Genomic DNA, 11,367 nt, shown 5'->3' on the forward strand with positions numbered 1-11,367 from the left:
GGTGTTTTTGCCACTCCTACAGACTGCAGCTGTGATCATAGTTTTCAGATCACCTCTGAGAATGGATGCCTCAGGAATGGACAGTCATATATTCATTACTCATCCAGCACTTAACATTTTTGAAATATTCCAAGACCTTTAATTAATTAAAGCTAGATAACAGTATAAATAAATAGAACAAACAACATTATAGGTAATTAGTATGGTCTGGACTGTAATTTTGAAATGTAAATTAATTACAAGCACTGTTTGAGTGATTATGAGATGAATGAATGAATGCCACTGAATGAGTTGGCCTTTACAAGACCCAATCCTGCTTTCAATAAATGAGTGTTTTGCAGTTGATTTCAGTGACAGCCAGAACAGAGTTAAGATTGCAAGCCCACAAAAGCTTTACATAATGTTACTGACTGCTCACAGACCTGTTTTTCTGTATGAAATTCTTCTGAAGTGACAGCAGGAAAGTTACTGTGCTAAGAGATTTTGTTCATGTGGTTCATAAGTGTGAGTCACAGATCTCTTACCTATGTTCTTATAGTTAAGTATTTGTATTACATTAGTGTCTAGAGCCCACAATCAAAACTAGGTCCCTGATGTAACCAGAATAGGAACATAATAAGTCATAGCTCTTAGCCTGAAACCATGCCTGAAGATGGCAGAAATACAAAGTGAATTCTAAAGACTTTGCAAGATAGCTTGCTGACAGTGCATGAGTTAATGTAAGTATAGACACCAGTATATACATTTTGTATGAATTTAAAAGGAGTTAATATAAATGACAAAGATAAACAGAAATAGGGTGAGCATATTATGCTAACTTTTCCAGACAAGTGCTTTTTCTCTTGAAGTGCTAAAATGTTTCAGTTTTAAATGGAAATGCTCCCTGATATGCACAAACGGCCACCCAATAATGGGTTTTTTTTATGTTTATATTAAGCCAGAATTTAACCTTAGGATTGCAATTTCCAAACTTGCATGTCTGCAAGATCTCAAGCTACTTATATTTAGGTTTTATTCGGGACCCTAACATTATTCATCTATGAATGAATATTGTCTGCCAGCACTGGAGTTGTAATTTCATTTAAGTTTCATCATTGAACTGGTATTCTTCTTGCCAAAATTTCTACTGCATTGTCATGGAGATCCTGATAATTACCATTGTAAGACTCTTACATACAAAACTTAGGATATTATTTGCTCTATGCCTAGAACAATAGGATCTACTACTTGATCATGTAGGTGCTGTTAGGACACAAAAATGATATAAACTCATGTGTGTGTGTGTGCATGTGTATGTGCTTGTATTAAAATGTGGGGTTTTTCATCACAGATGATAGCAGCCTCCTAAACTTGACTCCGTATCCATTGGTAAGAAGACGAAAGCGAAGATTCTTTGGACTGTGTTGTCTTGTCTCAAGTTAGAAGATTAAGCACAGAAGCACCAAGAAAAACATAACTTTGTGTAAACCACTATTATTTGACCACCAAAAAGATGAACATTGCTACTTTTGATTATAAAGTACATTTTCTACTCTGGCCTATTTCTTTTTCTCTTTTCCTCCATCCCCCTTTTCAAAATAAGGGTTTTAATAGTTTAAAGTTATGGTGGTCAAAAACCAGCTGTGGAATAGATCTCACATAACTAAGAATGTTTTTAAAACTTCTAAAAGTATGTTTTGCATGCTTACTTTCAACCACTCAGAGGAAAGACACATGAACTATTGTTAATAGATAATTTTAAATTTTTTTTTATTGTTTGAACTGCAGCTAAAAGTTTGTGCATAGTACAGTGCTCTTATTAGTATCATTAAAATACTTGATCATATTCTAACAGTCTTTAAGCATAGAAAACTATTTAACAGCAAAAGTATTAAAGTTCTAAAACATTTAAACAACATTGTAACAGAATTCGCACAAATCCCAGTTGCTTTTTGTGCTCTCATTCACATTGAGTGTTCCACTGTATCTCAGTTTAAAAGCTTCATAGAAAAGTATCTTAATTTATGATACACAAACCATATATGAAAATACTTAGACCTTGTAAATACAAAGAAGTCATAGTATCTGCATACTGTGCAATGCATAGAAGCAACAGATTTTCTTTTAAGCTGATAGTATCTCTACAAGCTTTTGGAAAAAAAAATATTAACAGAAGGTGTATTAAAATAAACAATGTAAAACACAATACGAACTCATTTTGTTTCCAATAGAATTTAAAGCATGGTGTCTGCATATCACTAAGTATTAACTCTTATAGGGCATGCCAGAATTATCTGAGACTGTAAGATATTAAACGTTTTACATTGTTAATAAAGTTTTTTATTTAAATTAAAAGTTGTCTTGTTTCTAGTTATATCTCCAGAATATGTCTTTTTTTTTCTAATTTGGTTGTTAGAATACTACAAAAAGTTTTGATCATTTTTCCATTTCAAGAAGTATGTTTACAAAGACAGATAAAAAGTCATGATGAATATGTAAGTGCTAAAATGACAGCTAGTAGCAGCAATAGATATGAATAGGTCAGACTCATTGTAGTGATATTTCAGGATGATAGGCAAGACAACAGACCTAAACTTGTCCTAGACTGCAACACTATGAAACTCATAACAATCTGTAACTACTGTACAGAGAAAGTCACCATACCCTTGTAGTCAGTAATACATGAGGAAAGTGACTATGAACCCTTCTGCCATTCCACCATGACCCACCACGTCAACAGGAACCAAGTTCCTTCTTACTGTGTAAGGGTTTAGTGGTGGGTAAGAAGGGATTGTTTCCTTGTCACAGGAAGCACCCATACAGTTAGATTCTCTGTGGGTTTTTGTTAGGGTATTAGTAGATCCCTCAAAGCAGTTTGTTAGGAATAGCTATTCACTGAACTATATCTGGCAGCTACAAAGTTTGATCTGACTGATTTTTCTAGAGTTTTTCTCCTGGAATGCTGTTTGCTGAGAAAGGAAGGAAACATCTACGTTGTCAGAAATATTAGTGTACTGTCTAGAGCAAGGACCAGAAATTCAGATCTAATTCCCAAGAATGGAAGTCAGGAATTTTTCTTTCTGAAGCAGCACACCACTCCTGTTTTAGACATTCATGTAACTAAGTGTCCAGCATTTCTCTGGAAGGACATGTTTCTTTTCACTAAGATAAAGCAGCGTGTTTTGTTTTTTTCCAGGTTGGACTGATCTGTTCACCTTTCACCTTTCAGTCTCCCACATAGAAAATATATTTTTGAGTGATCAGGCCCACAAATAAATACTTTAAATGCAATAAGGGCAAATAAACCTAAAATTCCCTCATGGAAATTGTGTGCTTCCATAAGCAAAATTAATTTGATCTGAGGAATGCATGACTAAATTCTTTAAATAGCACAGAAAAAGGTAACTGCAATGTGTTTCAAGATTTCAGTGTACACAGCATTGAATGAGGGAAGATCCCTACACACACAAAACTCTGTGCTTGTGAGCATGAATGTGTTTTTAAGTATGCAATCGAAGTCCACAGCAGGATGTTTTTTCAGAGTTAATTCTTTGACTTTTCACCCACATGTCTCATGAACAATGTTCTTGTTAATCAGATCCTAGTTTTCTATAATAAGTAAAGAATGTCCAAACAATGGCAGCACTGACATGTTTTCATTAAAAGTCTGCAGACCAATAGACCTGCTCTGGGACTTCATCCCCACAGATACAATACATTTTGCAACTGTTAAAACTTTGGAAAAACAACTCCTGATATTTAATGGCTATTAAAACATATTGTCCGTGAAGATCTGTAATTAGTTTTGGTTCAGCATAAGCTAAAAAGACAGACTGATACTATTTTATTAATCCTGTAGACATTAATGCCAAAAAAACAGTGTATGAGCACAAGACTGAATATGCAGCAATGCTACAAGAGAGAAAGGGGGAAGGAAAATTTCACACAGGCAAACTTAATTCTTTTTAAAATATTGTTATATTGGTACACACAGAGAAACTGCTGTATTGGGTCAGTGTGATGTCTTTTTTTAACAACTACTTTCAAAGGAAGATGGGCAGAATAAGCAGTAAGTGTGTCTAGTGCAGTATCTGCCCATATTATCATCACAGCGAAGTTAACATGTGAAGTTATATGACAGCTCATGTCTCTGTATTTTTACTGCATCTTTTGCAATGGAATATACATTAGTGAGACAACTGTATACATGTTAATTAACTATGCAAAGCTCTTGACATCAGTCATATCACAATGAGTTGCACAACTTTATCACATTCTGTGACAGAAACAGATTTATGTATGTTATCTTTGAAGTCCTTTTTGTTTGCACTGTTTTAAAGTGTACAGTAATATGTACATCCTTGTACCTTTTGTTATTCTGGAAATGTTAGTTGTGTCTGTCCTTCCTGAACTAAAGACTATTAAAATTTCAACCTCTGCTCATTCTGAAGACTTTCCATACTTCCGCAAAACTGCAAAATGAATTTTGCAACTTCTTTCAAACCAGTTATATTTATTATACCTTTTACTAATCCTAATGGATGCATGCTTTAATTCCCAAGCTTTATGTCCATTTAAGGGATATTGGTGATCAAGAGTGAATGGAATGTCCTCCAGTTATCTTTTAATAGATAGTGGCCATGAACCAAGGCCTGATAAGTATCTGAATTGAAGAGGTGTTAAGGGATAAATTGGCTTAGTTAGGAATGCAGAGGATTATACCTCACCAAAATTCAAAAGGAAACAAAATAAACTTTGTTTTAAGCCCCAGAACATCCTGTAGGTCCAAGAAGGATAAATGTTAATGATATTACTATATCTTAGTTTAATGGAATAGGGCAATGTAGGATCAAAGTTTAAAAGTTCCCACAACAAAATTATACCAAAATCACTTAGAGATGATTTAGAACCATTCTTTTATTTGCTTATTTTCCAATTATTATGAAGAAAATACCACTTTACATTGATAAATGCCTGAATGCATGCAAACAAACAATTTAGGGAAAATACTGAGGAAAACAGTACTTGCTTTCTAATCCTTAACAGGACTTGAACATTTTAGTTGAAATTGCTACAGGTTAAAGGCACCACAACTCTTTTGCAAGGTATGAAGAAAAAAGCAAAATTTCTGTATCCACCAAATATGTCAAGTTCCACCAACTCTGTTTTACTTAAACTTTGTGCAGCTCCGCCTTTCCAGAACAAAACCAAATTCTTCATAATCACTAGTACCTTTCTTGTTTTCACAGATTTCATGTGATAAAAAATGCCTGTTTAAAAAGTCAGTTATTCGTGTACAGTGTAAAGTGTAAAGTTTTCAGAGCAGAAGCAAATCACAAGCATATAGAAATAGTAAGTACATATTACAGGATGCATGTTAACTTACCCAATATGTAAAAATTAGCATACAAAATCTGCATATTAACTTATGCAATACATAAAAGGTTGTTCCTGTGACCTATTAACTGTTCATCTCATAGTAGGCTTACTTGGGGTGAGATACAATATAAAGACATTAATTTTTCAGTATAAGGTAAATACATAACTATAAATTAAAGTACTTTCAAGAGTTTGAAGAGCTGTCTAGACGGTAGTAATGCTAGGACTACTGTAAGAGATGTTTATTACATAGCCCAAAATTTATTTTCTTCAAAGCAGATATAGAGACTCCACAAATGTGAAAAATCGATGGGAATACAGTAAACTAAATGCAAATGAAGATATGAGAAAAATATTAGACAACACAAACACTAGCTTAAAGAACTTTTTTGTTGAGCACTGTGGTGAGTTGAACTTGGCTGGATGTCAGGTGCTCACCAAGCCGCTCTATTACTCCCCTTCCTCAACCAGACAGGGAGAAAAATACTGCAAAATGTTCATGGGTTGAGATATGGACAGGGACATCACTGAACAATTCAATGGTGAGACATCGACAGGGACATCACTCAACAATTCAGTTATCATCATGGGCAAAACAGGCATTACTTGGGGAAATTTAATTTATTGCTAATTAGCAACAGAGTAGGATAATGAGAAATAAGAACAAATCCGAAAACGCCTCCCACCCACTGCTCCCTTCTTCCCAGGACCAACTTCTCTCCTAATTTCTTTACCTCCTCCCCTTGAGTGGTGGAGGTGGGCAAGGAATGGGTGTTGCAGTCAGCTCATTACCTCATTACCTACTGTCTCTCCCAATCCTTTCTCCTCGCACTCTTGCCCTGCTCCAGCATGGGGTCCCACCCATGGGAGATGGTTCTCCTTGAACTTCTCCAACACAGGTCCTATTCATGGGGCGCAGTCCTTCAGGAACAGACTGCTCCAGCGTGGGTCCCCCATGGGGTCACAAGTGCTGCCAGCAAACTTGCTCCACAATGGGATCCTCTCTCCATGGATTCACAGGTCCTGCCAGGACCCTGCTCCAGCGTGGGCTTCCCACAGGGCCACAGCCTCCTTCAGGTGCATCCACCTGCTCTGAGTGGGGTCCTCCAGGGGCTGCAGGTGGAGATCTGCTCCCCCGTGGACCTCCATGGGCTGCAGGGGCACAGCCTGCCTCACCATGGGCTGCACCAGGGGCTGCAGGGGAATCTCTGCTCTGGTGCCTGGAGCAACTCCTCCCCCTCCTTCTTCACTGACCTTGGCATCTGCAGAGTTGTTCCTCTCACAGATTGTCACTCCTCTCTCTAGGTTTTTTTTCCCTTCTTAAATATGTTATCACAGAGGCGCTACCACCATTGCTGATGGGCTTAGCACTGGCCAGCAGCAGGTCTGTCTTGAAGCCAGCTGGCATTGGCCCTGTCCAATATGGAGGCAGCTTCTGGCATCTTCTCACATAAACCACCCCTCTAGCCTCCTTGCTACCAAAACCTTGCCACGTAAACCCAATACAACACCCACATCATGCTTATTTAAACCCTGGGACTAAGGTGTTAATATGCAAGCAAGGAAAATTCAGCCTGCAATGAGGCACTGGCTTCTTCACACACAAACAAGCATCATGAACGTAAAAGGGTCAAGGCTTTGAATTTAGTGGGAATATAGTTGAAAAGTGGGTAATAGCAGGGAAAAAAGAGAAAAAGCTGTGAGGCTTTGGTAAAATACAAATAACCTTAATAATACTTTGAAGAAATAATGCTTTTAGTTTCCCGCTGTGCCAGAAACAAGCAGTAGTCAGCAAGAGATATATACTTCAATGATTTAGAAGTGCCTAGTGATGTTCTGCAAATATTGACAAGGAAATTCTAAATACAATATATTTTTCATGCAACCTGACAGATATCTCTAGAAGTAGAACCCTACTAGCTTTTACAGCAGTATTCTATAAATGCAGGTACAACTGAGTCTAAATTTATTTACATGTCATTTATGAGGGGGACATATACTCCAGAAACACTTTGCAGAATTATTCATTATTGAAAGCATAAAATATATAGATGCTTTTGAAACAGTACACAATGTATATTGGCTTAATAAAGCCCTAAATCAATTTTAAAGTATTGATATAGTTTACATTATAACTAGAACCACAATCAGCTAACTGTCCCAGCATTCACTGGTATTAGTAATTCATTAAAAATATCTTGCTAATATAGAACTGCCTATACATGGGCTCTTGGAATATGAAGATGGTGGAATCCCAGCTACTGACTGAGGAATGGCAAAGAGGAGAAGAGCTGGCTGCAGAATGTTGGTCAGACTCTTCTGTTAAGAGTCTGGGGTTACTCACTCAAGATGGCTGAGAACAGTAGCATCCTTCAATTCTTAATGATAAAAAAATTTTATCACCAAACTGATTTCAACTGATGCACTATTGTTAGTAGAGCAAGAGCAGCTGACAGGGAATCACTGACAGTTCTGTGTATGTCCACTCAAACTCCAATTGCAGTAAATGGAAAGCAACTATTGACTTCAATGGAAGGTGAGTTGAGGCCTTTTAAGAAAGCTAAGAACAAGTGACAGTGTTTTCAGAAAGAGTCAATGAAACCTTCATTTGCTTCCTTTTTAAAAGCAATTAACCTGACTTGCTTCCACAGGACTACAGACCAGAAGAGATGGGTTTCTCACAGCACTGAGTATTGCAATGCCCAACTCAAGACCTTTGGCTCTCAAAGTAGAATCTGGAATCCTACAAGTAAGCACTTAGGTGTCCTATAAAATATGCTGGGCTTCAAAGCCTGAAGGTAGCATGAAACAGGAGGTGAGCTGCTTAATCCTATCACTTAAGGCATGGACAGAAGCAGAACATAAGACACATGGGAGGTGATTTAAGACTGCAGACTCAGATGCTTGATCAGTGATCATTTTCAGAATTTAAGTTTTGGTCTGTGGCACCTAAATTTGGCTAAGACACACTAAATTTTATTTTGGATCTGGTCTAGACAGCAGAGAATGGTGCAAATGTCATGCTCAAATTTGGGATTCTTAGCCACCACTAAATTAGATATAACTTGCAAAGCAGCTGCCAGTGTGTGACTTCCTCTGAAAGCAGTGCTCAGCTCACCCAGCTGATACTTGATTATCCATATCCCAGTCAAGGTTGATCAAGGCATTACAAAAAAAATCCTCCAGAAAGTGGCCTTTTAACCCATACTCAGCTTAATAGGGAAATGTAACTGCAACAGATTCTAGGTCCTTGTCAAGTCCCAAGCAAGAGTACAGTATTAGTCTTTCCTGGTCATGCAACACATTGAACTTTACTGAAGTATTTGATTCACTGACATGGAGAGACAGCTTAACCCTTTACTAACGTTGCAGGGATCCTAACTATTGGAAGCTGGAATATGCTGTTGATGTGTGAATTAATTACAAAGAGAATACCACCCAAATGTAACAGCTCTGTTTACCTGAATTAAAAAAACAAAACAAAACAAAACAAAACAACACTATACATAATTTTGCCCTCTGTCTTAGTCCTAAACCTTCTGATATGAACAGAAGTATTCAAATTGGCATCACTCAATGATTTTTCAGTTTCACGGCAACACTGATGTTTCACAGTGTTGCCATGAAACACACTGCTGCCTTTCAGAGATGGAAAGAGAGATTACCTACAGGTTGCCTCTAGGTGTTTGTAGAGCCTCATCACCTAATCTGTCCTCCCATTCCAAGTGTTTTTTTCTATCCAAGTTCTGAAAACCTCCAAAGATGGAAATGCTGCAGCTTCCCTGGACAATCTGCACTAGTGCTACACTACTTTCCTAGTGAAGAAATATCAGATATAACAGATTTCTAATGTTGTGTCATCTCTCAAGAACAAAATCTAATTTTAAGTCTTCTATATTATTTCTCAATACTTTTAACCTCCTTGATCTTGCACAAAAAAACCCCAGATGAATTCTCATCTTTCAATGCAAGTAGATGGTAACAGGTAGCCACAATACAAAAAAATACCCCATAGTTATTAGCAAATGATACTATAATTCTTCTTGTTGGTTTCCCATATTTCATTTCTATATTACAATTTAAGCATTTCTGTGATTGAAGGAAGGTCTTTCCACTTGACTTTCATACAGCTTCCAAAAGAAGATAACAACATATTGGAGAATTGCGAGGTATTTCTGAATAAAGTTCCTACTGACTCATGGGGTTTTGTAATTTCTAAGGAAGACTACCATGAGATTCCCTATAGCTGGAATATTTTAACACCTTCTATTAAAAAAGACTGCAGAAATCATGTCTACTGACGACTTGTTCAAAATTTCTGTTCCTGGTGGAACAGGAATCATAACATTTGATGCAAATGCTGGTGGGTGTGGCTTAATGGCCTCAAGTTGCGCCAGGGAAGGTTTAGACTAGATATTAGGAAGTATTTCTTTACAGAAGGGTTGTTAGGCATTGAAAGGGCTGCCCAGGGAGGTGGTGGAGTCCCCATCCCTGGAGGTGTTCAAGAGATGGGTTGACATAGCGCTGAGGGATATGGTGTAGTTGGGAACTGTCAGTGTTAGGTTAACGGTTGGACTGGATGATCTTCAAGGTCCTTTCCAACCTAGATGACTCTGTGATTCTGTGAAAGAGCACTCTTCTGCCATTTGAGTATTTCTGTGTTCCAAAACCCCAGGATTTTCATGCCTTCTCTATAAAGATTTTCTGTTCTAGCATTCTTTTCTTCTAGTCAAGACAACCAGATGGATACAGAATTTGGTAGCTGTTTCACTTTAAAAAAAACCCAACACAAACACATGTAATGTAATGCATCATCTTTGATATCTGGGATCAGATCTTCTCTTGCAGAGAATAGAAACAATTCAGGTGTGATACTCTTTTTGTCCAGCCTAGATCACATCACTGTTGCACCATGTTTACATTTTCCTTGGATCACAGAAGGCATGAGAACAGACATATTACTAACCAACCTCACTGCCACCATAATATGTTCTTTTAGACTGATACAGAATGCTATTTTGTGTGAAGCTTGAAAAAGATTTAAAATAAAAACTGTTACAAATGCATTTTTGTGGAACAGAAGTATCCAAATAATAAAGAAAGTAGCACACATTATGAAGAAGAGTGAGTAGTAAAAACAATTGGTGAAATACTTTGTTTCAACAATCACATTGCAGAAGTCTGAGTAACTCAAAGAGTTCTATAAAACAAGCCAATGAGCAAAATCTTGTATACTGCCAGGATCTGAACCCTTCTTTGGACACCTGAGGGACATTTATTGCACAGAGAATTGCCACACTGCTCAGGCACAGCCAAGAGGAAGTTTGGTACCAGAACAGCAACCGGCTGCTCCACCAGCTTCCTTATAAAGACAGACAGCATCCCCGAATCAACTATGATAGTAATATAAGTATCTTATGATTGCACCCTATGATAAAGGTGGATCCCAAAGCAAGGAAGCAAGGTCCTGCTTGACAAACCTGATCTCCTTCTACAACAGGGTGACCCACTTATTGGATGAGGGAAAGGCTGTGGATGTTGTTTACCTTGACTTCAGTAAGGCCTTTGACACCGTTTCTGTGGGAGGCATTGGCCTGTCAGCCTTGCACAGCCTCTGAGAAATAGCTAGGCTCTGATGAAAAACAGGCCTTGGAAGAAAGATAAGAGGTTGCTGAGCTATGCCAAGGCAGCAGGGAAAAACAACGGTCAGCTGCAACACTAAACTGTGGAAAAGTACTGAGCTGTGAGAAGTTACTGCCGCGAGAACAGCGCGTGAACGAGAGGGTGATTGGTCTGCACAGCCTGTGTTAGAGAGGTCTTGTGCTGATAGGAGAAAAGGTGGATAACTGTCTAATTGCTGATTTGTTAACTATGAAGTAAGAGCTTTACCGACAGCATCCGAGAGCATAAGTATGTACCATTGTAACAATAAACTCTCTTTTCTTTCTGGATTCCATGGAGAGTCCGTGCCTCAGTTGCCACTGTTTCCCACAGCATTCTCCTGGCGAA

At 37.8% G+C, this 11,367-nt stretch overlaps 1 protein-coding gene across 1 annotated transcript in view; it reads left to right on the forward strand.

Moving 5' to 3' along the window:
- The window catches only part of RGS7BP (regulator of G protein signaling 7 binding protein), a 46,814-nt gene extending 42,392 nt beyond the window's left edge, over nt 1-4,422 (forward strand). The window contains exon 6 of the mRNA XM_074813147.1: nt 1,331-4,422. Within this exon, the coding sequence (XP_074669248.1) occupies nt 1,331-1,422 (92 nt within the window). The 3' untranslated portion in view covers nt 1,423-4,422. The remainder of the gene's footprint in view (nt 1-1,330) is intronic.
- The last annotated feature ends 6,945 nt before the right edge of the window (nt 4,423-11,367 follow it).

This window comes from Strix aluco, chromosome Z (assembly GCF_031877795.1).
Source record: "Strix aluco isolate bStrAlu1 chromosome Z, bStrAlu1.hap1, whole genome shotgun sequence".
In the NCBI taxonomy this organism is placed as follows: domain Eukaryota; kingdom Metazoa; phylum Chordata; class Aves; order Strigiformes; family Strigidae; genus Strix; species Strix aluco.